At 43.9% G+C, this 27,258-nt stretch overlaps 1 protein-coding gene and 1 long non-coding RNA gene across 6 annotated transcripts; one reads left to right on the top strand and one right to left on the bottom strand.

The window, feature by feature from the left end:
• Window positions 1–1,902: 1,902 nt before the first annotated feature.
• LOC121352477 lies at window positions 1,903–3,392 on the bottom strand. Its single transcript, XR_005954936.1, has 3 exons — window positions 3,252–3,392; window positions 2,836–3,073; window positions 1,903–1,971 (listed from the first exon to the last, which is right to left on the bottom strand). It is a non-coding gene; the product is annotated as an uncharacterized LOC121352477 (long non-coding RNA).
• Window positions 3,393–3,600: 208 nt separating this feature from the next.
• On the top strand, window positions 3,601–27,258 carry CDC27 (cell division cycle 27). Of its 5 annotated transcripts, none has more exons than XM_041465448.1 (19): window positions 3,601–3,802; window positions 8,366–8,441; window positions 10,993–11,140; window positions 12,147–12,272; window positions 13,238–13,335; window positions 13,847–14,001; window positions 14,122–14,336; window positions 14,799–14,913; window positions 16,860–16,993; window positions 17,113–17,212; window positions 17,436–17,643; window positions 18,553–18,725; window positions 20,007–20,159; window positions 21,417–21,625; window positions 22,404–22,521; window positions 22,729–22,857; window positions 23,549–23,623; window positions 24,536–24,716; window positions 25,941–27,258. In XM_041465448.1, exons 1-19 carry the CDS (start codon window positions 3,776–3,778, stop codon window positions 26,021–26,023), a joined length of 2,523 nt encoding a protein of 840 aa, XP_041321382.1. In that variant the 5' UTR covers window positions 3,601–3,775; the 3' UTR covers window positions 26,024–27,258. The 5 variants fall into 5 exon arrangements, with proteins under 5 accessions (XP_041321382.1, XP_041321383.1, XP_041321384.1 ...); XM_041465449.1 differs by having other exon boundaries at window positions 18,556–18,725; XM_041465450.1 differs by having other exon boundaries at window positions 3,602–3,802; window positions 16,878–16,993.

Here is a 27,258-nt window from a genome sequence, read left to right on the forward strand (position 1 = left end):
CCAATCCTTTTCCAAAACTGTAGGCCATCCATTCTTCATCACACTGTCCCACGAGCATTCCCTCCAGGTCCAGGCTGAACAGCACTGTGGAGCAAAGAGGGACCTGCTGGCCCTGCCACTGTCCCTGTCACAGAGCGACCCACAGGCACCTCTCCTTCATCAATGCACTGCTTGTCCCCGTCAGGAAAGGCCCTTAAAAACCCCAAAACATCAGAAAAGCATGAAAAACATTCTTTGTTCTGTATCAATGAGATATCCTAAAGTCTAGTTTCGAAGGTTTCCAGAAAATTGACTCCTGCTGAATCAGCAAGGGAGAAGAAAAATGGGGCAAGAACAGGTATTTCTGGGCCAGGTCCACCCTCATGGCATGGGGTGATGCCCCACGGGGTGTGGGTAGTGTCCTGCCAGGGATGGAGCCCAGCCAGGATGGGCTCCCTGGATGGTTCTTCTCCAGGCAGATGGTGTGCTCCAGCCAGGAGCTGTCTGGGGGCTGAGTGATACAAGCTGGTGACTCTCTCCCTCTTCCTACCTGCAAAGCAATCTTCAGAGCATCACCACAAGCGGTGAATAATTCATGACACATAACTCAGCCTTCCCATCAGCAGAACACCTGGGAGCAAAAAACACTTTCCTTTGATTTGTTCCTTATTCCAACGTCCTGACTCTGTCTTTGACTAGAAATCGAAGGCACTTTGCTCTGATGTGTTGACTTCAGCTGCCACTCGCTCGTTCTGTGCAGTGACTGAGTAACAGCTGCTTTCAATTCCCACTGTTTGATTCAACTGCTCATAAAAAGCAACATAAGCTGTTTATAGATGCAAGATTAGATTTGAGCTCCTCTTTGTGCTATTCCTACAGCTTCCATTGGGCAGGATCTGGGCGCCTCGTGTTTTTAATGTAGTATCTGTGCTTTAACCTCCTAGAGGACCGTGGTGACAGGGCCAGAAGGGACCCTGATTGCTGCACACTCGCTCCAGGGTTTGTCCTTGTCACTGCTGTGGCACTGACTCCTGCAGCAGAACGTGCTGTGGCAGAGAGGAACGGAGCAGAGGAGAGGTGGGGACCTGCCTCGGCTCACAGAGGAAATCCACAGCAGGGACTGGGGCCCTGGAGCTGTGATATCCCTGCTATAGCCACGATATTCCTGCTGTAGCCATGATATTCCTGTATAGCCTCAAGATCCCTACCAGCCAGGATATTCCTGCTACAGCTGTGACATCCCTGCCCTGCAAGCCAAGAGGCTGCACTCTCCCTCTGTGCACAGCACAGACCTTGTGTTTGAGCCCCCAGCTTCCATGGTGAAAGGAGTAACACTAAATTAAAACCAAAGTGAGACCTGCAAAGAGGCAGACAGAAAGCAAGCAGTGGGAAATGACAGAACTACAAGAAAACGGTTTTCCATGTGAAATATCCAGCCTTGAAGCCCCCCCTGAGGGAAGAGCCAGCCACACTTTACTTTAGGGACCTGTTGGGTCTCTTTAAGATAAAGCAGAGCTGGTTTGTAGCAAAGCAGGTTGGAATGATGCACTTGAACAGGCACAGTATGTATGTCTGTACCTCTGCTTGTGCCTCCTTGCCTCTTCCCCTGGCAAGGCTGCCTCCCTCCCCCTCTGGAAAAGTTGAGGATTCCACAGAGAGAGCAGCTTTAGTCCCATGGACATTTATAAAAGCATCTGTGGGTGCCAGTGAGTGACCCACAGGCAGAACTGCACTGGAAGACTGAGGAGCCTCTGTACATCCAGATGTCCAAAGACAACAGCAAACACTGACCTTTTACAGTTTGGATGTTTTACATGACTTCCAGGGGACTCTGAGGAGAGGCACAAGGAGCCCCCACGCTCCGGAGAGCCTGTATCTCTTCAGGCTGTGATAAGACACATTCTCATACCAAAGAAGGTCTGGATGTCAGTTCTGTGGCCCGGGGAATGGGAGAGACAGATGGAGCCAGCTTTCATCCCCGGGAGGAGTTATCTGCAGTGCACGAGATCAGCAGGAGGGTGAATATGGACTGTGCTCCTTGAAAGGCTCCTTCCTTGGAGCCCCAGACACATACACACACCACCATCATCACCATCAGCAAGTGAGGCCAAAGGCCTTCAGAGGAGGAGGCACTTCACTGTCACTCACACCCTCCTTTTGTCTGGCAAAATTACTTGGATGGACCTGGTTAGGAAACCAGGTGTCCATCCCAGAGGACAGCACTGCTCTGCAGTTAAAATTTGTTATTTGTCTCAGGTGAAGCATTGAAGAAAGCTTTGCCTGCTCACACCCTGAATGCAAAACACCTGCAGATTTGCTGCCAACTAACAGATTTGTAACTACACCTTTCAGAAGCGCAGAGAAAGAGGGGAAGGAGGCAGGCTGAGCCCTCCTGCTCCACACACAGCTTTTGTTCTCACATAAAGATACAGCCCCTGCCCACGTGTGCTTGGCAGCACATCAGGCACCGACCTTCAGGCCCGAGTGCAAGTGCAAAGCACTGAACAGAGCAAGAGGGAGGGCAGAGTGCATGTGTAGGTGTGTGTGCATCGGGGCGCTGTTATGGCTGATTCAGCAAGCCCACAGAAGGATTTGGAGAAGGAGGGCCTCTGCTAGCTGCAGGTGGCTATTGATAGGTCAGTATATTTAATAAACTGAGGTTTACCTGTGCATCTTTATTTCATTCTTTTGCCAAAGCTCTGTGTGCCAGATGTCACACTTTCAAACGCATCCAAGCTGTAACAGCCAAATTATTTGCCTTGTACTTACAATCCAGTAGGCCAGTTTTACTCCTGGATATGAACACTTTCAAACGCATCCAAGCTGTAACTAGCAAATTACCTGCCTTGTACTTACAACCCGGTAGGCCAGTTTTACTCCTGGATATGAGGACATCACGAGCAATTTCTTCACAGAATGGGTTGTTAAACATTGGAAGGGGCTGCCCAGGGAGCTGGCAGTCCCCATGCCCGGAGGTGGACGTGGCACTCAGCGCTCTGGCCCATTGACAAGGTGCTCACAGGTTGGACCCGATGATCTGGGAGGTCTTTCTCAACCCACATGATCCTGCGATTTTGTGATGTCGTGGCTGAACCTATGTGGGGAGCACCATCAGCTCCCCCTCAGGGACGGGGACAGGACCTGGCCCGTGCTGCCCCGACACTGGGAACGGGGACTCGGGAACCACCGGCCCAACCCAGCGCGGGGCCGGGCTGGCTCAGGACGGAGCCCTCGGACCAGCACCCCGAGAGACGCGGGGGCTCCCGACACACCTGGGGATCCCCAGAGCCCGTTCTGTGGCACCAAGTAAAGGTTCTGCATTCCAGGGGTGCAAAGGCGCTCTGAGGGACGAGCCACAGGCCGCGCCGCGCTTCACCGGCCTCCTCACGCTCGTCCATCTCCGTCCTCGCTCGATCATCTCCGTCTCTGCTCGGACATCTCCGTTCCATCTCGTCCATCTCCGTCTCTGCTCGGCGATCTCCGCCCCAGTTCGGCCATCTCCGGCGCCGAGTTTCCTCCCGGCTGCCGAGCGCGGCTTTCCCAGCTGTTTTCCGTCGACGCTCGGCTCTTTCCGCCTGCGCCTTCGGGTATTTCCGGCGGACGGTTCGGGTATTTCCGCCGCCGGTTCGGGCGGACTCGGCGCCCGCCGGCCTCGCTCGCTCCGGTAACGGTCGGTGCGGGTTCAAATGAGCCGCGGCCGGGCCGGGCCCCGCCGTGACTCTCTCTGAGCCGGGCCGGGACCGGGGCCACCCCGCTCGGGCTCAGCGACCAGGAGGCGGAGGCCGGGGAGAGCAGGATGACGGTGCTGCAGGAACCCGTCCAGGTACCGACCCCCGGGCGGCTCAGGCCCCAAAGCCTGGCCCGGCCCGGGTTAGGCCGCCCCGCCCGCTCCGGGGCCGGGGCTCCGGGCCGCTCTCGGCGGCCCCTCGGCCGGTGGGCCCGCAGGACCTCCAGCTCCTCCGCCCTCCTCCTGCCGGAGCCCGCCGGGCTTCCCCTTCCAGCCTGCCGTCCCCATCCCCGGGCCGGCCGCGCTCGCCCCTTTGCCCCCCGGGCCCCTGAGGGAGCTGTCGGTGTTCCCGCAGCTCCTCAGCCGGTTCGGCTCCCAGGAAAGGGCCCCCGGGAGACCTGTTGATACTTCGCTCACCTTCCTGCGTTTGCTGCCGTGTCGTGTTTAAATGCTCGCAGCGTGCTCGGATCCCTCCGTGTCGTGCGAGTGAAGGACGTTCCTTCTTCCCAAGGAGTTGGTTTTTTTTCGGATTAATGGGAGACCTAGGAGAGAAAATGATATAAATTTCGTTTTCCTCTCGTGTTTCAGTCTCACTGCAGTTACTCTGGTGGGTTTCGTGTTCTTGTGCTGAGCCTTCCCATCCAAAAGTCGTGATTTGCAGAATTAAGAACTGCTTTTTCTTTCTGCAGTTCCTGTATGCCCATTCTCTAACTATTCATAATCTTCATTAATCAATCGTCTCATTCATGTTCCCATTCTTTTTTAAAATATATTTTTAGCATCTTAACACGATGTTTTGGGCTTTTTTTTCTAGTTGCAGCAAGAGGTTCCTGGCAGCAGTGTCTTGTTAGAACACGATTGTGTTCTGTAATGAACATAATGAGGATTCTTGCTTTTGGCTCTTTTCTTTCTAATGAAAAGGTGGAAGGGGAAGAAAGGTTCCTGTGGACAACCATCCTGCTGACTTGACCCTGTCTGTGGAAGATGGTGACAGTGAGGGCATTTTTGTAGACCAGGGGTTTGTGTCCTTGATGCCACCACTCTCCTCATCCCCTCTGAGAGCAGGGATCAGTGCTGGAAATGCTTTTGGCCACCTGGTCCCTCTCCTGCAGAGGCCATCCTGCACCACTGGTGTTAGCTGTGGAGCTGGGCTCGTTGTTTTGCACCAGTTGGGTATTCTAGGAAAACATGGGATTACAATAGAAAAGGAAGGAAGAATGCACTGCAGTGTGAATGAGTGAAGCTGACAGGAAACAATACCAAATGTTTCCAGTGCTGTGCTAACTAGACTGACCAAGTGGAAATATCTGCTCTCCTGAGAGCTCCCTGATAGAAATGTGGGGTCTTGTTGTGGTATTTCAGAAAGGTACAGACCCCTCTAATGCTGTTCTCCATTCTTAACCTCTTCCCAACTTGGATGTTTTGATGAGGCTTTGCTGTGTTGAATGTATCTATTTAGACTGACTACATCTATTTAGATTCTGCTTTTAAATGACAGATCATTCCTTTAGCAGTAGTTCTGCTGCTGTCAGTTTTACTGCTGTTCCTTGCTTGCAGGAGTGCTGGTAAGTTTAGGAATTATCTGTGACTGGGTAAAGTCCATTGTGTTTCTGAATTCCCAGTTTAGCTGAAGTCCACGTACTTAGATCTGTTTTTATCATTTTCTTAAATGAAATGATTGGGGAAATTGACACTAGTTCTCATTTTTGTCATTGCAGAGATTTTTCCTGTCTATTTGTCTGTTCTCTCCCAGCCTTTCAGATGTCTACAGGGCTCAGCATTCCAGGAAAAAAAACTGTCATCCTTACATCCTCACAGCTGTGATGTTACTTATTTGTCACAGTGTGACGGATAAATAACAGAATTTGTGTTTGTATGTAGCCTTAAAAATGTTGTGCTTTAATTAAATGAAATTCATGTCCCAGAAAGCATTCTGGCTACTGGTTAGGTTTCTGCTAACTTTTAAAATTCTTTTAAGTTGAACAGAGTGCCAGAGTTTACAGCCCTGTGCTGTACTTCCTGATATGGTCGATTTAAAACCCTTCAGCTCCAACATAAAACTGTGTCCCATGTGCTAAGAAACAGGCTGGATGCCTTCCAAATACTTCTGAAAAACATCTTGGAAAGAAAATGAGCACTTTGCTTGGAATTGAGCTGTTCAAGGTGATCATCTGCTGTGACTCACTGGAATGGTGCTTGAACTTGGCTGCAGACTGCAGGACCAACGTGTGCTTGTTCAGTGGGCAGAGTTTGTGTAAGTGGGGAATGCAGCACAGCCCATCCCAGAGCTCTCCTCCTCCCTGCCCACCCTGAGGACTGAAATCATGGCAGAATCTGCTTAGCATGGCAATATAGGCTAAACAGCTTGGAAAACAATTTTCAAGGTTGTATAACTGTCAGAAGAGAGCATCTCTCAAGAGCTCTTTGGCTTAGATGTGAAGTGACACTTGGACAATGCACAGGATTTTCTGGGTAGAAGATGGACCTGTCTGAATCTGATTTTATTTTCCTGCTCTCCTTTCTGAAGATGCCTTGCTGCAGGGCTGTGTGTGGTAGTTTTGGAATTCCGTGTTAATTTTGCATTTCAAATTAATTATTTTTTAAAAGAGTGATTAGGACCTGGAGGTTCATCCTGTCTGCAAGCACACTTGAATAAAATGTGGAAACGCTTCCAACTTTTTTCCTTTCCTCCACTATGAAGTGTTTCCTTCCTATGGAAACACTTCCAACTTTTTCCTTTCCACTTCCAACTTTTTACCTTCCTGAGAACACTCTTCTGGTGTGGTTTAGCAATTGTGTACCACTAGTGCTGTGTACATGCATTGTGTTTCTTCTAAAACAAGCTCAATTACTGTTCTATATTGAGATTAATGTTCCTGTCCTAGACGGTGGGCAAGAAATCCTCTTTTTTTGAGGCACAGTCATGGTTTAGACATCTGTTCTCGTGGAAAATTGTTGCTGCATAGGTATGGCTGATTCCCTGCTGCCTTCCTTTCCTCTTCCTGCTCTTTTAGGAGAGTGTGTGTGAGGATCCAGCCTCCAGCATGGGTCAGTTGAGGGCAGGAGGCACATTTTGGGCTGCAAAATGATAATTGCTAGAGAACAGGGATTCTACCAGCCCGTTTCTTGCTTTCACTGGGACTCTGCTCCACAGCAATTGTTATTTGAGCCAGGGTGTAGTGTAACTCTTACAAAGTGGCTGTGACATAGCCCCAAATCCCTCGTGTCCCCTCTTAGCCTTTGGCAGGATTGTTACTGGCAACTTGCTCTGGTTTGAGCAGTCAGATGACCCTGATTTTCCCACTCCCACCCCCACACCTTTGTTTTGTAAGCTGGCTGAGTTACAACCCTGCAAAGACAGGATTTTTAACCTGCCACAACTTGGCTGGATTCATCTAAACGTCACTTGTGACTTGGTGAAGGAAAAGCTGCTTTTGGGAGCAAGAGAACTGGGAGACCTTGGGTTGCTCTGGCTTCAGGATGGCTTAAAAGATTGTAACCCTGACCTTCTATCTGCCTGTTTGTCCTGCTCTGTCTGCAGGGCATGGAACCACCTTCAGCCTGGGAACCTTTCAAGGCAGCAGGGAGGCTCAGTTATCTGAAATATGGAATACAACCAGAGAGAAACAATAGCGTGTTTGTATTGCAAAGAGAATTCACTTCTAAATACGTCCAAATACTTCCACACAAGCTTAAAAGCACCTGTAGACTTCTTAAGCATATTCTTGGGATCTACTTATAGGAAAAAAACAGATTCTCTGTAGAGATTTGTTTATGATATTCCCTGTAGTACTTGGGAGCCCTGGTGTGTGCTGTTCATGACGGCTGTGTGGGCTTCCCGTGAAGAGAACTTGCACAGTTTTCACACCCTGTGTTTGTCAAGTTTGTGTTGGAAGCAGTAGCATATGGTACATGTAACTCTGTGATGTTTGGATTTTTTTTTTAATTTTCTTTTTTTTAGATGAAATTGGCACTTGCCTTTCCAGCTGGGAATAGCACTGCAGGGCATTATTGCTTTCCCTGTGGAAGATTTCTTTTCATTTTGGAGTGTCTCATGGGTTTTAGAAGCAAATTCTATTTGTCTTTGGTTGCTGATGAGTATTAGAAAAATTCTAGATCACAGTGCCTTGAATTCACAAGTTCAGATCTTGTTTGGGATCAGTAATAGCAAAACTACTGCAAAATGGCTCTGTTTAATCAACACAAGTCTCATCTTGACCAACACTGAGAGGTTTCTGGGCCTGTTGGGCTTTGGTTTGGCATCTCAGGGAGATGCTTTAATGGGATACTCTGACCACTTGGGGTTGGGTTTTGGTTTTATCTTCACTGAAGGTGTTGTTGTGTGGTGTTGAGTTGTGCACCAGCCTGAGACTCGGTAATTTCTGAGGGGTGTGGATAATTGTGGCTGGTAATGAGCGAGAAACACTCTTAAGGTTGATACATTACTTCAATGCAGAGTTTGGTGGGGTTCTGGTGGGGTTTTTTAAACCTCCTTACTAACAGCCGAAACAAATACAACTTACCTAGCATGTTCATCCTCCCCTTTCATTTTATAGCTCTATAAAACCGAGCTGAACTTTGCCTTTTGACAGTAAGAGGTAATGTTTTTTGCATTTTCAGAGCTCCCCACTAAATGAAGATGGTTTTCTTGCCTTGCAGGCTGCTATCTGGCAAGCACTGAACCATTACGCGTACCGCGACGCCGTGTTCCTCGCAGAAAGGTTGTATGCAGAAGGTGTGTACTTTGCAATTATAAAGCTGATGCCTTTTTTTTTTTTTTTCAATTTTAATTTGGCATTTGTGAGCCTCTGCTCCTGCTTTATTTTCCTCCTGTTCTGATAGTGAAGTTTAGCTTTCTGCTTGGGGAAAGCAGAGGAACGCCTTGCAGTTAGGTTGGAAAAATGTAATGGCAGCAATTTTATTTTACAGTAAAATCTTAAAATTAAATTCAGATTTGTGTGTTTAAGTGCAGTGTTTACAGTGATCTGGTTTATGGTATCAAATGGGAGAATGTTGGGGGTTTTTTAATAACCCTCAAGCATTGCATTCTTCCAAGGGCACTTGAGGATAGATGCAGCACACAAATTCTACAAATTGGCTTGACATTGAAAGCTGTCTTTGCTGATAATGCAGCTCAGATATGTTGATTGGCTCAAAGAGAGTCTTGTGATGGTGAGAGGAAAGCACTGTGAAATTGAGACAGTGAGAACCAGAACATATGGAACAGGTATCTCCTGCTGAATCCCTGCTAATTGTTACTTCATTGTAAAGCTGTCAGGCTGGGGTCTTGGACAGGGAGCAGGCAGCAGTTACACAAATCTCTACTTTCTCTGGGTTCTTCAAACACTTTTTTGGTGAGTTCCAGCACCTTTTATTTCTTTAACCTTTTCTCCATGACCTCAGATAAGCTTTTTGTTCTTCTGTACTTCTTTCTCCTTGATACTGGTGGTCAGCTTTCCTTCTCTGTTTTGAAAGGTATTGTTCCCTAACCACTAACACAAAAAACCCCAATCCTTAAGCTAAAATGCAAGCATTGTGTGATTTCTCATGCTAAACAACCTGAGCTTATAGCTTGAATTAAACTGTATAAGCTATTTCATGCTCTGTTTTGTAATGAAATATTTTGCCCACCCTGCCCACAATGCACTTCTTAACAACGGAAGCACAAACCTAAGTTTTGAGAAATAAAGGCTTCTTTCTCCTTGTGTCAGGGTTACAAATGGAATCTGAAGTGTTTGATCTGGTGCTGAAATGAGAAATACTGTGTAGAGTATTGTGTAACCTGATAATCCAGGTGTTTATGAAGAAAATAGAATTTTAGGGATGACAGAGCTCCCCTGAACACAACACACTGTGAGGTGCAGGGAAATGGTAGATTGAAGGTGATTGCCAAGGTTTTCAGAACAAAGAGAATCCACTTTTTGCAGCAGCCAGGAGAAAAATACCTGACTTGATAGTAACACATCTTTACAGAATAATTCTCTGCAAGAATACTTCAAACAGCCTTTTTCAGTGGCCAGCAGTGCTGAGAGAAAGCAGCATGAATGCTGACACTTGGTGCAAGCAATTAACTGCTAACAAAACATGTGGCTCCTGGTTGAAATAAGTGGTTACACTGCAAAGTGGAAGCTGCAGAACTTGAATACAGTGGCTCCATGTTGGCAGGAATGATTTCACCCTGAGAAAAACTTCTTTTAAGTCTACCTGCAATTACTGTCCTTGATGGGACATCTGTGGCTTGGTCGTTTCCCAGAACTCTCAAAGTGTGTTAAAGTAGTGGATAAAAATTGATTTAAGTTGAATTTTCAAAAAGGTCTTCTGGTGGTGTTTTTAGGATAAGGCTAATAACATGATCTCTGTTTGGATCTTCTGTTTCCATTGTCACTGTTCAGGTGATGATAAAAACTTAAAATAGTCAGTTTTCAGTGAAGCAAAGGATTTGGACAGATTCCCAAAGAGGTTTTTATACAGTGCTCATATTGATTTTTCTAAAGATTTCCCTATAGGTGAACAAACATCAAAATTGTTTATTTAATGCTGAATTCCATTTGCAGGATAATGTCTTCTGAAAAGTATAAAGGTAATGTGAGTTTATTAAGTGGTTGGAGTCTGAAGTTGCTTGTGTTCATACACAGCTTTTGATTTAAAATATCATTGTGTGAGGGTGATTTTAACATTTGGGGAAGTACAGAGTGGGTTAAGCCACCACAGATGTACAAAATCTGTGAGTTTGCAGAAAGGATTAAAGTTACTTCAGGGGTTGAGTCTGTACTTTATGGTGTAATCAGGAGTGGGTCTGAGCTCAGTCTCAAACCTGGATGCCAAGTCAAGCTCTTTGAGTAGAACATCCTCAGTGTGGTACATAATTCGTTGCAGTGGAAGAAAATTTGGAAACAGACATCAATTCTAAATAGTTCCAGTGTGGTGACACTCTGAGCCAAGTCAGTCTTGGTGTGGCCAGCAGATTGTTCAAGTAGCTCTGGCCTGGCTGCTTCCCTTGGCTTGCTGCTGTTCTAACTGCAAGCTGGCTCATCACTTGTTCAGGTTGGGTAGCCAGAAGGATCAAAGTTCCTTTAAAGTTGTAGATGTTAAGAGTTCATGTGACTAGCCAAGGAAATGGCATAGGAAGTTTGATAATCACCAAGAGATAAAGACTTCATTCAGGAATTAATTTCTAATACCAATACCCATTTTCTTCCGTCTTGTCCATAACTGGCTTTTACTCCCTGCCCCTAAATTTTTTGTACTAAAATGATTAACATCTAACTGATGATTTTGTTTTGCAGTACACTCAGAAGAAGCACTGTTTTTACTGGCAACGTGTTACTACCGCTCAGGAAAGGCCTACAAAGCTTACAGGCTCCTAAAGGGACACAGCTGTACCACCCCACAGTGTAAATACCTGCTTGCAAAATGTTGTGTGGACCTCAGCAAGTAAGTAAATCCTTCATGTTCTGTCCAGGGTTACAAAAGGATTTATTCTTTTTGCTTGGATTTCTCTTTGGAAGATGTTGTCTTGTATAAAGTAGAAATTCATTGGTCCTTCAGCACAAAAGGTTATGAGTTCAATTTATTTTGCTTTCAGATATGGATCTAATGAGCATTAACCCATGTTGCAAAAACCTCTAAAAGTTGTTGAGTAACTTAGGCAGGAATTGCCAAGCTGTGTAGAGAGAAAACAGACCTCTTATGAGCTCATTTATACAGCTCTGCCTTGTTTTCTTGTGGGGATAGTCTGTGCTGATAGAGGCATACACCTACAAGTAAAATTTCAAGTGGTGGCAAGAAAAGGTAATTTGTTTGTTCAGGTGTTTGGGCTCAGATGCCTGAAAAATGCCTCCCACCCCAGTAGTTGTATAAAGTAATTTTGAAGCCTGACAGCCAGTGACCCATTCTGAGTGAGTGCTGCTGCTCCTGCAGGTGGAGGAGGTGCAAATTGAGCCTTTGTTCTCCTTTTGAGTCCTTATTGCAAGAAAGAAAGGCATTAAAATCCATGATCTCTGCCATATCCCAACATTGGCTCTTAACTCAGTGCATGGGGGCCTTACAGATTGTATTTCTTTGGGAAACAAAGCCAAATTAAGCACTGGTTTTGCTCAGATAAAGCACCTTCAAAGATAAGTGTCTGAAGAGTCTCTTGTCCTTCATGCTAGGATTGATCACTTTTGGAAAAGTCATGCTGAATTTTGTGCTTCTGCTTTTGGCTTTGTTTTGTTTTTCTTCCCTCCCAGTAGAGCTGTTTGACTGCAGAGTCCTGAACCTCCCTGTTGTAGAGGAATCCATGGGTTATTTAATGTTCATTTGCAGGAACTGGTTTGTGGTTCAAAACCTGTGAACACTGACAGTGGATTTCTGTTTTTGTTTGCAGCAGGGTGAAAACACTGGACTGCCAGTGCTGTGAGCCTTGTAACCCCCTTTAAACCTCTTGTTTTTTAAAAAGGCTTGCAGAAGGAGAGCAGATCTTGTCTGGTGGAGTGTTGAATAAACAGAAAAGCCATGATGACATTGTTATGGAGTTTGGTGATTCTGCATGCTTTACACTCTCCTTACTGGGACATGTCTACTGGTAAAGTTGCTTTTTCATTTTACCCAATAAAGTTGGAAGGTTTTTACTTGACCAAGCCCAGGTTTAGTCAAACATATCCTTAGTCATTACAGGAGACACCTCTCTCTGGGTTACACCATTTTGGAGCATGATAAATTCAGGTGGATAGTTGTGGAATCAGTCTGATTTGGGAATAATTAATTTTAATTTTCACCCAAAACTGAAAACACAAATTCCTCTTTTCTGGATGGAAAAGAATGCAATCCAAAAGTCTGAGACTTTTAGATACCTTTAGATTTGCTCTGTATTCTTCCCTAAGAAAAACTCTCAGCATGTTTCTCAGTGTTACCATTTAGATTTTTACTGTCTGTGTTATATAGTGTAGCTCTCACCCTCAAATCAAAGTTCTGAGGGTGCCAGGCAGAATAACTTGGCAATTGTAAGTGTTTTGATTTTGCTAAGATGCAAGAAGGGTTTCAGTAAATGTGAATGATTGATTGGAGTTGTTGGGCTCTTGGATTCTTCTCTACTATATCTCAATTATTTTCAAAATTATTTATTATCAAATTATTTTCTACTATATCTCAATTATTTTCAAATTTTTTTCTTTGTAGCCAAATACTTAAGTGTTCAGTTTAGCTGCTAATTTCTTTGCAAAAATATTATCCATAGATACTTAAGATGGCTGGAAGGCTGGCAATCAGGTTACTGTTGGCAGAAAAGAAACAAGCTGTTGCAAAGAACTGCATCTTCCTAAAAATGAAAATTCTCAAGCTATTCTAGTGCTTATGTAACTTTTTTTGACAACTGTGTCTAAATATGTCAAGTAACTTCAAAAGAACTCAGTATTTCTTGGGCTTGAAACATGAGGAATGTTTCTGTGCCTCTCAACATGTTTTTGTTTTTCAACTCCTCTTCTGGAAGACTCTCTTGAACAAAAATGCTGTTCTGAAGTTTCCCTGTGAACTGTTTCATTCTTTTTGCAGCAAGACAGACCGGCTTGCCAAAGGATCAGAATGTTACCAAAAGAGCCTTAGTTTAAATCCTTTCCTCTGGTCCCCTTTTGAATCACTCTGTGAAATAGGTGAGTCTGCAGAACTGTTGTACTAATGTAATTCTTGGGAGAGACTTTTGTGAGCAACAATTCATTTAAAATACTTTGCCATTGTTTACAACTTCTGTCTTGCTTTCTTCCATCTTCATTATTTTTACATTTATGGATCTAACAATCCAAATGAGCTTTCCAGCCTACATTTAGTAGACACTTAGAACCTGTTTCTGAGAACAGCTTGAAAAAACAATATATGAAAATTATTAAAAATAATGATTTTCCAGGGTTTTGTAGCAGAAGAACAGAAGAATACTTCTGCTTTAGTACAAAGAGTGGCCTGGTGTAGTGAAGGGTGTCCCTGCTAATTGCAGAGGGCTGCAGTGACATGTTCTTCAAGGTCCCTTCCAACCCAAGCCAAATGTTCTATGATTCTACAAAATGTTTTAAAACACTTCTAAAGTGCTTTGTCCCCTGTCCTTGATTCAGACTGAATATTCAGTGTACAGACCAGGAATAACTATTAAATCTCCTTCCACTCTTACAGGTGAAAAGCCAGACCCTGACCAAACATTTAAATTAACATCCTTACAGAACTTCAGCAGCTGTCTGCCCAACACTTGCACAACAGTGGTGTCTAATCACAACATATCCCACAGACAGCCTGAGAGTGTCCTCATGGAGACACCCCAGGACACAATTGTGAGTTTTGCTCAAATCATTGCAAAATCATTTGCTAAAATCAGTTGTTTATCCAGCTTAACTGAAAAATGTTAATTAAACTATACCCTGTGTACCTAAGAGCTGCTTTTTATTCTTCAGGAGTTGAACAGAATCAACCTAGAGTCCTCCAATTCAAAGTATTCCTCCTTGAATTCAGATTCTTCCATGTCTTACATTGACTCAGCTGTGATTTCCTCAGATTCTGTCCCTCTGGGGTCAGGAACTACCATATTGTCCAAACAGGCTCAAAATAAACCAAAAACTGGACGGAGTTTACTGGGGGGACCTGCAGCTTTGAGCCCACTAACTCCCAGGTAAGTCCTTGGGGTGGCCAGCCTCTGCCCAGGGCTGAGCTGCTGCTGCTGTTTGGGGTTTGGAGCTGCACAGCACACTCAGACACTCGTGGTGGTAGAATTTCTGTACAAGGGAAACCCAAACAACTTCAGGAACTGCTCTTGCTCCTAGTGTTGATCTCTTCTGGTTTTTAAACAAGCAGTTGGTTATTTGGAGAGGAATTGTTATTCAAGGTACTGCTTATTGCCATGTTCTCACTTGAAAAATCTCTGAAGGAATATGCTACTGCTCTGGAATAAACTTTGTTATGAAGAAGGGGTACTGTAAAGAGCTTTTCTTGAAGTCCAACTCCTGATGATCCTGTGGGTCCCTGCCAGCTCAGGATATTCCATGATCTGGGTCTGTGTTTTAACCCCTGCATCAGACCAGCTCTCCAGGTCTAACATTCACACACTGACCCTTCTTCTCTGGTTTGTTCTCAGCTTTGGAATTTTGCCACTAGAAACCCCAAGCCCTGGAGATGGATCCTATTTACAGAACTTCACCAACTCCTCCTCTGTCATCGATGTGCCATCCACCGGAGCACCTTCAAAGAAGGTACCTTGCATTCTGCAGCTCAGCTGCTCTTCTCAGAGCTTGACATTGCAGTGCACTTTAAATCCATAATCCAGAGGAAAAGAATCCATAATACAGAGGAAAAAACATGTGAGCTAAGTTTCCCCCCCAGATGCCCAGGCTGTAGTTGCTGGACTAACCTAGGGAAGATCTCTTGTGTTCTGTCCACCTCCCATCACAGAGGGTTGTACAAACACTGAAGCTTCCCAACAACAGCAGATTCAAACTTTTTAGTTTGCAGGGTGGAGTGTGAAGACTTGGAATTGTTTGTTTTGTTATTTGATGTATTTTCTGAAGCCTCAAGAGAGCTGAAGCTACTGATCTCTTGCAAGTAGTTCTTGAGTTGTAGTTTACAGACCAGAGTAACAAAAATCCTGTGCTGGTCTGTGAAGGACTGAGAGAATGGTGCTGTTTCACTCAGCAAAGTCTTGGGTAGGGGAAACTAAAAAATGCTTGCTTTACTCAGGAAGAAACTGCTGTAGTTGCCATAGTGATAAATGAGAGGTGGAATGTTGGTGACAGTTGAAGAACTATTTGTTCCTTTCTAAAAACAAAAACCTGAGGATTTTTCCCTGTATTTTTAGTAAATCTACAAGTTGCATGAGGGGTGTTGGTATTTTATAGGGGGCACTATTTTGAAATAATGTTGAATCTCTCAAAATTAGAACTATAGTTGCCATGTTTGCTCTGGACAAATCTTGATGCTGTGCCATTCTGAAAGAGAAATTTGGGACCTGTGCTAAAGCAGTCAGTTGGGAATGTGCTTTGTTTGGCTGATCCAATTCCCACCCTGTGCTTGCTCAGGACCATTTGGAAACAGTGGCTTGTGCTGGACTGTGCACATATAGGAAGGTAAATTTCCATGAGTCTGAAAATGGAACTAAAGTTAGTAAGGTGCAGCTCTTCTGAGAGCTGAAGAGCTTTAGGAAATCAAGTTGGATTTGCTGCTGTTTTGTTGCTTTGCTGAGTGTGACACAACAGCACTGAGGTGTAAATTTCACTACTCCACCCATAGGCCCTGCCATGGATGGAGCTGTGCCACTACCAAAACACAAATATTAAATACATTTTAATAAACAACTTAAATTCTGGTTCATGCTTTGTCCAGTGCAAGTAGTGACTGTGCCAGTTCCACTTTGCTCTTCCAGTTCTGTGTCAGATGAGGTTTGGTGGAGCTGTGGCTGAACAGAGGCAGTTTCCTAGGAAACACTTACATAAGTGAGTGAAGCATTAGGATGGATCCAAAGGCTTCCTGTCTGAGTGGGCAATTTCCTGGCCACCTAAACCATCCTCTGGTTACAGAATCTGGGAAAGGAACAGGACAGAGCTTTAGGGGCTGGATAATGCACAAACTGACATTGCTTATGCTGGTGTTGATCCATTTGTCCCTTTCTGGTGTCTCTTCCAAACAGCCATCACTGAACTGAATGCTGGTGTCCCTGGAGTGGGCAGAAAGATAATTCTTTTTAAGCTTTAAAAAAAAAAAAATATGAAGAGGATCTGTTCTGAAAACAGGCTGTGGTGCTATGCAGTTTGTGAATGGCTTCTGAATGGGATTGGAATAGGATAATTAAAAAACATTTTTCTATTTTTTGTGGGGGTTTTTTTACAACTTTTTGCAGGAAAAAGCCTTTAAATATGATGTATTTTAATTCCCTTTTGTTCTTGCACAAGCACTTTAACATACAGTTTCTTGCCATTAGATGGAGATTCCATATCTTCAAATAATGTGCATAAGCTTTGTAGACTTGCTGTTATTAACAGGTAGAAGGAGAAACACTTTAGATGTTTTTCCCTGGGCATGGGGGAGCCCTCTCCTTAATTACAATAATTCTATTTCTCCTCGTGCAGTGTTTGGTGGGTGGAGTGGGTTTGGTTTGGCACAGCAGAGATGGAGACTCCTGAGTGACATAATAACAAACCTGTAGAAACTCTGTGTTGTGCAGACTGTCAGCAGGATCAGCCAGGCTGGAACAAAATCTGTCTTCTCCCAGAGTGGGAATAGCCGGGAAGTCACTCCAGTTCTTGTTGCACAAACACAGAGTTCTGGTCCACAGACAAGGTAAAACAATCCTAGTACTGGAGCAGTTTTGCTTAAAGCAAATCTAAAAGCTGCTATTATTAAAAATGGAGCAAAGAAGCTTACCTTCCAGTGTGTGATTTTGAAATGTTTCTTTTCAGTACGACACCTCAGGTATTGAGCCCAACCATTGCTGCTCCACCCAACGCGCTGCCTCGACGAAGCTCTCGCCTGTTTACCAGTGACAGTTCCACAACCAAGGTACCAAACCCCCCAGTGCTGCAAATCCCTGGCTTTCTCGTCCATGCCACTGGGCCAACTGTGAATTTCTACTGATTCATAGCAGTTTTAGCACCTTCAGAATAGATTCTGCAGCGAGCAGGGCATGGTTGTTGCACGTAATTTTACACTATGCACTCTCAAGTTTAGATTTCTGGATTTAAAAGAATCTTTTATGTGTAACTCTTACTTTTCTTATTTGCAGGAAAATAGCAAAAAATTAAAAATGAAGTTTCCACCTAAGATTCCAAACAGAAAAACAAAAAGTAAAACAAATAAGGGAGGAATAACTCAACCAAACTTAAATGACAGTTTGGAAATTACCAAACTGGACTCTTCCATCATTTCAGAAGGGAAAATTTCCACTGTTGCACCACAAATCCAAGCTTTCACGCTACAGAAGGCAGCAGCAGGTCTGTAGTACAGTAAAATCTGATATATCTACATTTAAATGTTGCTTCAGTATTTGCTTCTTTCCCATTTCATTTAGCATGCAGCTCTCACCTTTGTATAGTGATAAAAACTGATTTAATTCAACGTGTTCTTAACTTAGAAACGTGTGAAGAAATATTGAGAGTGGTAATTGTCAGCAGATAAATCTTGCAAGCTCTGGTCCTTATTAATAATTAAAGTATTTTTAAAGCATATAAAGTATTATAAATTGTTATGCAATGTATAAGTTTTGATAATAGTATAAGTAATATTATTACGATTCTAAGTGTTACATTGTTACAAAGTATAACTTCAAAATTTTAAAGTATATAATTTATGACAGTGTTGTCCTTGGAAACTGATTCAAAGGAGTTACTCATAACCCAGTCATCTCTTAACATGGGCTTTATGTGGTCTGTTCTCCCTTGATGTTTCCCATTTGTTTAAAAACAAGTCTTTATTCAAATTGTCAGAAAATCCTAAGAAAAATGCTGAATTCCCCTCTTTTGGCTCAGTAATGTTTCCAGGCAGCAAGAGGATGTATCCATGGCTACCAGGCTTGTGGAAACTGCTCAGACCTAAAGAAATGTTTGAATAGCTGCTGGAAGTACAGAGCTCCACTCACCCTGAGCCCCAGAGTTTAAGGACTCATTATTTTCTAGCTTCCCTTACAGAGGCTGATATTCAGAATATCATGCTCATGTTAATTAATTGCATGATGTTAAGAGTATATAAACTTATTTGGAAACTCCTGAAAGGTTTTCATAGGCAAATTCAGGAGCAGTGCACAAGGGAGAGATTTTGGGATTAGCACTTCCAAGTAAATAAGTCTCAGCTGTCTTTTTCTTTTATTTTTTCCCCCACTTTTATTTATTGTGTTTTTCTCCTAGAAGGTTTGATGAGCCTTCTCCGGGACATGGGGAAAGGTTATTTAGCCTTGTGCTCATACAACTGCAAAGAAGCCATCAATATCTTGAGCCATTTGCCATCCCACCACTACAACACAGGCTGGGTGCTGTGCCAAATTGGGAGAGCTTACTTTGAGCTGGCAGAATACATGCAGGTAGGAATGGGGGCCAGGCTTTCCTCTTCTCACTTTGCTTTGGCACTTTTACACAAAAGCTGCAGATCTCCTGTAAAATCCATGAGAATTTTGCAGTTGTGGTAAATGGATAAATATAAAAGTTACACCTGGAATGGATTTAGGTCTTGAATCTGCTTCATTAGAGCTTTCTCATTTGAGCTTTCCTAAAATTTTTTCTTAATGTTACTTCCTCTTGTATCCAAGTGTTGGGGTCTCCTCCTTGTTTGTCCTGTCTCTATCTCCCACTGTGCTGATGGAATTGTTTGCACTGCACTGTTTTAGAATAGATCACTCAACAATTTGAGCTCTAAACCAAAAAAACTTCTCTCCATTCTATTTAATTCTGATCGCATCAGTGACCCAGTTTCCCTTCCAGCCTCATAAATGAAGCAGTGGCACAGCTGAGGTGATGCCAAACTGCTCCAGAATCAGAAGTGAGCAGTTAAGGGTAGTCCCACAGTTCACCTCTCCTTGGCACTGTTGTCCTGACAGCTGATGTGCCTGTTTGATAAGTTCTTAAATCACTCCTTGGCAGAATGTGTGCAGGAGACAAAGGAGAGGGAGCTTTTGAGCTGTGCACAGTCTGTTTCCAGATGGAACATGCTGGGTGCTTTCATAGATTATTTAGAAAGGTGAGGCTACAGATTTTAATCACAGAATTCCAGGGTGGTTTGGGTTGAAGGAGACTTCAAAGCTCATCCATTCCCACCCCTGCCATGGCAGGGACACCTCCCACTGTCCAAGGCTGCTTCAAACCCTGTCCAGCCTGGCCTTGGGCACTGCCAGGGATCCAGGGACAGCCACAGCTGCTCTGGGCACCTGTGCCAGGGCCTGCCCACCCTGCCAGGGCAGAATTCCTTCCCAGTATCCCATCTCACTCTGCCCTCTGGCAGTGTAAAACCATCACCCCTTACCCTGTCACTCTTTATTGGGATGGTTAACAATCATAACTGACCCATAAAAGTCTGTTGCACTCTTTCTGATTTTGTGGGTGATGTTTTTGCCTCACTCAAGCATGGATGGAAACAGGAATGCAGCTGAGTCAGCAGGAGGGAGAGCTGGCTGCATTCCTGCTGGCATGAATATCCTGGGATACAGTCACTTCCTTCCCTTGAAAGGAAAGTTCAGGGCTTGCAGCTCTGTGTAGAACACTTAAAAAGCAAAGAGGATGCTCAGGCTGGATGTGAGGCCTTGGACCTTGACCTCTGTGCTCTGCCTTGGTGGGTGGAATTTTATTTTAAGTTTCATTTCTGTTCTCAGGCTGAAAGAATATTTTCAGAAGTGAGGAGGATTGAAAACTACAGAGTAGAAGGCATGGAAATCTATTCAACCACACTCTGGCATCTGCAGAAAGATGTTGCCCTTTCAGTTCTTTCTAAGGATTTGACAGACATGGATAAAAACTCACCAGAGGTATAAAATGCTGTGGGCTTGAATGAGAAGAGGGGAATTGTACATAGTAAAATCAGTGATTCAGAACAGAGCTTTGAGCTCTAATCCAGTGTACTCTCCAGTGGGAATCCACCTGAACATGGCAAAACTGGAGAGGGAGCTGGCAGGGTTGTCTCTTGAACTGCTGATGCCTGAAATGGCTCCTTAAAATTTATCAGCTTATGTGGAACCTTTTATCTGTTAATGGTTATTTAAATTTGCCTTGGCACCATTCAACCAGGAAGATCATGGGTTAGTCAGTCACTCTTGCTGCTGCCAGTGTGCAGAGATAAGGAATGTCTTTTTCCTGTACCTTTTAATTGCTGTAGCTAATTCACTGGCACTTACAGTATTTGTTCTAGAATTTATTTGCAGACTTGATGTTGCGCATTCTTATACCAAAGTCCATTAAACTGCAGGGTGTGTGGTAATGTAGTCACAATGTGCCAAAACCCAGAAATCTTTCAATGAGTGCCACAGTAAAAAATAAAACATGTGAGTTGATAAATGTGCTCTTAAGAATTGAGCAAACTGTAGAGGATATTGGAAATCTTTGTGGTGGAGGAGGAAATCCAATTCATGTTGTCCTGTTAGTTCATCTAAGAGTGGAAAACAAACTCAGTGAACAGTTGGTGGTTGTAGTAAGATTAGTCAGGATAGAGGGAAATGCAGATTCTAATCCAAGGAGTGGAAAATAGTTATGTGCTTTGCCTTTGATGCTAAAAATTTGGGCAAGTGGGGGACCCTGGGCTGTGGTATTTACAGCCTTGATGGGTGCTGAGCAGCAGGGAAAGAGGAGGTTGATGCTAAAATTCTTCCTCTGCAGATTTCCAGATTTGTCAGTTGGAGGGAGCTGAAGAAATAAAGTACCATCTCCCCCTTCGTTACTCTGAAATATCAAAGATGTTTTATTTCTGGCCTTCTCAACCTTTAAAAGCTTTAGTCATTAGTCATCAAAGGATCTAATTGGTGCAGACTTATTGGGTGTCCATGGATTCTCCATTTCTGTAATTCAGCTTGTTTATTTATTCATTTATTTATTTTAGAATGTGTATTTAGCCCTGCTTGCCTCACAGGAATAAGCCTGAACTAACTGTTGATTTATTCCTATTTTTACTTTTTAATCTAGGAGTAAGTTATTTATAATTATTCAAAGCAGCATAGATAAATGTGTTCATCTCAAACTTAGTCACCCAGAGTAGTAAAAAGGGTTCTGCTCCTGCCCTGCTGTTGTTCCAGGCCTGGTGTGCAGCAGGAAACTGCTTCAGCTTGCAAAGGGAGCACGACATTGCCATCAAGTTCTTCCAGAGGGCCATCCAGGTGGATCCAAACTATGCCTATGCCTACACCCTGCTGGGCCACGAGTTTGTGTTGACAGAAGAGCTGGACAAGGCCCTGGCCTGCTTCAGAAATGCCATCAGGGTCAACCCCCGGCACTACAACGCCTGGTAGGTCTGCCTGTATCCCCTGCTGCTCCAGAATTCCTTCTGGAGGAACATCTCCTGGGTGCTGCCACTGCTGTAATTTCATGGAATCTGGTTTGGGTTGGAAGGGACCTCACAGCCTGTCCAGTCCTACCCATGCCATGGGCAGGGACACCTTCCACCACCCCAGGCTGCTCCATCCAGCCCCATCCAGCCTGGCCAGGGACACTCCCAGGGATGGGACAGCCACCATCTACCTACCACTCTTCCCTCCTGGAAGAGAGCAAAGCCATTCCTGCAGAAGATGGGGGGCTACTTTCACAAGGAAGGCAAAAATTGACTTTTTTTTTTGGTTTTCACAGATTGTTTAGGCTGTATTACCCCAGCTATTTTGTCCTCTTGGGCAGCATTCTTTGTGCATTGTGTGTGCTCAGTTGCAGTTGGAGAGATGAGATCTCAGCCTCTTCATACCTTAAGACACACTTAGTTTCTTACAGCTTTTTAATATATAAAGCAGTACAAGTTAGATCTGTGAGTGTGATAGTGTTAATAACTTTTGTGTCCTTGTATTTAGCAGTTCCTTAGCCAGTCTTGCTGTGTATCACACATCCCCACACATCAGCCAACCAATGGATAATGAAAAGAAAGAAAATTTTAGACAGCTTTTTCCCCCAGGAAATCCCTTCCTACCCTAGATGGGTTTGGCAAGGCTATGAACCATTCCTGCCATGTCACATTCACTGACAGAAACTAATTTGGTTAAAATCCAGTGCTACTTACCAGAATTGTTTCTCTGCTGCAGGTACGGGTTGGGAATGATTTATTACAAACAGGAGAAATTCAGTCTGGCAGAAATGCATTTCCAGAAAGCACTTGATATCAATCCTCAGAGCTCAGTCCTGCTGTGTCACATTGGAGTAGTAAGTACATGGCACTTAACCTGGGTGGGGAGAAGGGTTGGGGTGGAGAGGTAAGGAGGATTTTTCTTCCTGTACAAAAAAAATCAGACTTGGTCTAGAACTGGGCAAGGCAGGTTGTAAGTAAACATGGTCAGAAGGGTTTGTCCTTGCCCAGCAGATGAGCTGTTATTTTTCCCCTTTTGGAATTGTTCTCTCTTTGTGTGCCAGGTTCAACATGCACTGAAAAAATCTGAGAAGGCTTTGGACACTTTGAACAAAGCAATCAACATCGACCCCAAGAACCCACTATGCAAATTCCATAGAGCCTCGGTGTTGTTTGCAAATGAGAAGTACAAGGTCAGTCTGGCAGCCTTGAAATTCCTCCAGCTGGGAATGGGGGAGCCTTGGGAGCTGAATGTTTGCAGGTCACCCTGGGGAGCACCAGGGCTTGCAGGAAGAGCCTGGGACATGGGCTCACCTCACCAGGGTGGCATTCAATGTTTTGATTGTAATAAAATCTGGGGCCATCAGGTGTTGCCTTTTAAATTATTATTTTAGTTTGACTCACTATCATGAATTTATACTAAATAATTAAAAAAAACTCAGCCAACTGCCCCATATCAAATTACAGCAATAAGAACCAGCTGTTTCCAAGGTTGTGTTATAGAGTGAAAAGTTAGAAGTGAAGCAGTTTTGGGCTGATCCCCTGCTGACCTGAACCCTATTTAGAATAGATCTTCCCACAGTGTTTATCCAGCAGCTTTTCCTCTGGCCAGTGTTTTTTTCTTGCTCCAGAAGACAAGCCAAGTCTGTTTTGAAACTTGCCTCAGAAACATGTGTGCACACTGAAAGGGAAAACTTTACTTAAAACTTTTTTTATTTCTAAATGCAGACTAAATATTTTTTCAGTTGAATTTCTTAATGGTACCAGGTGACTGTCACAGCAAACAGCTCCAGCATCAAGAACCAGTTTAAAAGTAAAGTATAAGTGTCACTAAAAGTGTTTGGTTTCAAATGCCTAATATAATCACTCTTTCCAACCTTTCAGTCGGCTTTACAAGAACTTGAAGAACTGAAACAGATTGTTCCCAAAGAGTCTCTTGTTTACTTTTTAATAGGAAAGGTAGGTAAAACTTCACTGTGATCCTAAGTTCTTTGCTTTCCTTTGCTGCTTAATGAGAAAATTTGATGCCTGTCACTAAGATGCTTCCACTTGAAGCAATATTGTAAAAATTCTCAAAAAAGATTCTTAAATAAGGCTTAGTGCTCACAGCAGTATCATGTGCCAGCTTTTAAATGCAGAGGACAGTTAAAGAGAGCTGGAGATGACAGTCCATCCCTCAGTGAGCACAGCTGGTTATTTGCACATGGAACTATTACAATATTGAATCATTCTCATGCATTGTGTCAGAAATACTGAATAAGAAGCAGCTACATTCCAACCTTTCTTGTGTGAAATGCCAGAGAAGTGATCTAGTGACAGAAATCCTCCTTCCCACCACCACCTCTGCTGATAAGCTTTAAATAACTTCTGTAACTTTCTGCTGGGGAGTGTCTGGTCACTTGGAAGCATGAAGACAAACTTCCCTCTAACACAGAGCTGGAGAACTCTCTATCAGCAAGATTTCTTTATTTTGTTTGAACTGGAGAGAGGTAAAAGGATTTGTGCTGAAATGTGTTCACTGGTATTTGTCCAGGAGTAGCTGGGCCTCTTTTCTGCCATGAGTGGCCATGTCTAGACAAACTGAAGTATTTTCACTGTTTAAATGCTCAACACAGATAAATAACTTCCTCATCTGTCCTCAATGATAAAGAATCTCTTAGCTGCTAGTTTATTTATTTTTATTTTTAAATAGAAACACTTGCTCTTTCTACACATATTTATTTCCCTTGGGGCTCACATAATAAGTTTTTCATACCCTCTGTTGCTTTCCATAAAACATCACTGAACTGTGGAACATTCAATGCCCAAACCTTCAAGTAGTAGCTTCATGTAAATATAGCCTTTTCTGCCCTTTTTTTCTTTTGTGTTCAGGTTTATAAAAAGCTGGGTCAGACACATCTGGCCCTAATGAATTTCTCCTGGGCAATGGACCTGGATCCCAAAGGAGCCAACAACCAGATCAAGGAGGCCATAGACAAGCGATACCTGCCCGACGACGAGGAGCCCATCACCCGCGAGGAGCAGATCAGTGAATGCTACCCCTACGAGTCAGGTCTGTGCTCCAGCCAGGAGCTTCTGCCCCTGAGCCCTGGCAGAGGGCCAGGGTTAAGAGGTGAAACATTTCTGCCCAGTGAGTTGCAGCTCTGGAGGTTCTTCACTCAGAATTCATTCGTTGTCCCTACAGAAAGCGTGGCGTGAAGGGCTGTGAAATTCCTTTAGATGTAGCAGGACAGAGATTGTGGTAACTCTAAATTTATACAAATCATGGGTGGCTTTAAGAGTATCCCAGGAGAGCAAGACATTCCCAGGGCTGCAAGTATTTCATCATAAAGCATCAAATAATTTCAGAGTAAATGAATGGCAGCTGAAGTTGTCTGTAGATGCTTTTTCAGAAGTTAAACTGGATCAAAATACTTGGTGTGCTGAATACAAAAGGTGGCTTTTGATGAAGGTCATGGAAGCAGTTTGATTTGGATCAAGAGAAAATAAAACACTATGGGGAGCAATTTACAGAAAGGAGCAGCCCAGGTTTTTCTTCTCTCAGCTTTTGATTATGAACTTAAATTCCATAAAGCATGGTCAGTCATAAATACCTATCTGCAGGCTGAAATGGAGATAGAAAATAAATGCTAATAAGCAATGCTATTAATTCTCTTCCCACAAAGAAGGAACTAGAGCAGGATTTGGATTCTTGCTTATAGAAAAATGGCTGTGTCCTGCAATTCCAGATTCTCAACTGAAAAACAGGGAAAGGTGACAACTGTATATCATGTTGGTTTTTATTGGTCCTGTGTGCTTTTTAATGTGGGAATTTTTCCAGAAGTGCAGTGCAGGGTAGTATCCAGTTTTTTCTCTCCCTGCTGTTGTAACTGGGGTGATTTTGAGCCCCAGCTCCCTGGGCTGAGCCTGTTCTGACCAGGAGATGGAGACAGAGACTGGAACTGCTGAGCCACACCTGAGCAGTGCAGGGAAAAAACCCAAACACCAACCAAACAAGAAAAAAAAATAATGTAAAAAGGAAAAAACTCCAACAGCTTAATCTGTCCAATAAGCATAAACAAAATAAGTGTTGGGCTGTGTCACTGTTCAGCTTCCCTGGCTGTGCAGAGAAAGTGTGGAAAAGTTCCACAGCCTCAGCTGAATGGGACAAATTAAAGTCATTTAAGGTAATTTGGGGGGGAAGCAGAATTTTTCTGTCAATGCTTTGGCTGGGCTGGTGGCAGGGGGGCTCTGCAGTGGGACAGCCCCTGACCCCAAGGTCTCTTTGTCCCCACAGTGGGCACAGACGAGTCCCAGGAGAGCAGCATGACGGACGCGGACGACACGCAGCTCCACGCCGTGGAAAGTGATGAATTTTAACCTCCAAGAGCCAGTGTCTGAGCTTGAGTGTGTGTGACTGGTACTGTCGTGTTCTCCCCTTCCTTGGCATCCTGGGTTCTACATCTCTGAGCCAGCACTGTCGTTGTTCTCCACTGACACCACGAGTGCACCTCAGACCTGAACTTAGCAGAGTTCGTGGCAGTGCAATATCCAGCTGCTGCTGAGTCTGACTAGTTGGCTCTTACACATTTATGGCAGTGACTGAGGAGAAAATGCTGGTTTTGAACTCCCCCTTGCTGGAAAAAAAATATCATGGAAGACAGACTTGTGGTTTGCTGTAAGGAAGCCAGTAGATGTGGGGATAGTACTAATGACGAGGTGTCTTGTTCTTTTTCCAGAAATGTGTCTTAGTTTGGGTCTTTCTTGGTAAGCAGAGTGCTGAACCTCATTTCCAAGTTCTCCAAGGACAGTGTTGACAAACAGGCTGTTCAAGACTTTTGCATATTGTAGTGTAACTTAAATGCCAGGGAGTGTCAATGACCTTAAAGCTGCAGTGTCTCCAGTGAGCAACCAGGACTGGGCGTGTGTCAGGCCACGTGAAACAGCCCTGTCCCTGCCCAGGGTGCAACTGCAGGAGAATCACATTGCAGGATCAGAGCTTTCATCAAATGCTTTCATGTTCTAACCATGAGTTAATTTATTCACCCGGTTTTGGAAAGGTCAGTGTTTACTTTGTATTTCTGTCAGCACCACCTTGCTTCATTTTTCATGCACCCCTTGACTTGTTCTTCCCCTTTAAAGAATAAAAATTAATAAAGGGAAAAATCAAGAGAGAAATGTAGATACCAGTGTAATGTGAAACATCAAACCCTTAATCCTGTGAGAGTGGGAAGACTGGAAGCCTTAATACAATCAGAACCTTGGTCAAATGCATCAAATAATTGTCTCAGATCAGTATCTCCTTAGGTCTGCTATCACTTTGAAAACTATTTTGTAAAGTGTGGTCCAAGCAGGATGCAAAAATGTGCAATTATTTGTCTTTTTCCTTATTTTTATAAGTTGTTCTTTCAGTTTTCCATTCTAGGAACACTTTCCTTTCCTCCAGGGTCTGTTTCTGAGAGGAGAAAGCTGTGCCACATTAGTGAGTCCAAACTGCTCTCTGTAGCATTCTGCAGCAGCAATTGGTGCCCTTTGTGCAGTGATGATAAAGAAAGTGTATGATACAAGCAGTTTTAAAGAGCAATTTATGCCTAATAAATTGGGAATGATACAAA

Source organism: Pyrgilauda ruficollis, unplaced genomic scaffold (genome assembly GCF_017590135.1).
Source record: "Pyrgilauda ruficollis isolate IOZ18807 unplaced genomic scaffold, ASM1759013v1 scaffold189, whole genome shotgun sequence".
Taxonomy (NCBI): domain Eukaryota; kingdom Metazoa; phylum Chordata; class Aves; order Passeriformes; family Passeridae; genus Pyrgilauda; species Pyrgilauda ruficollis.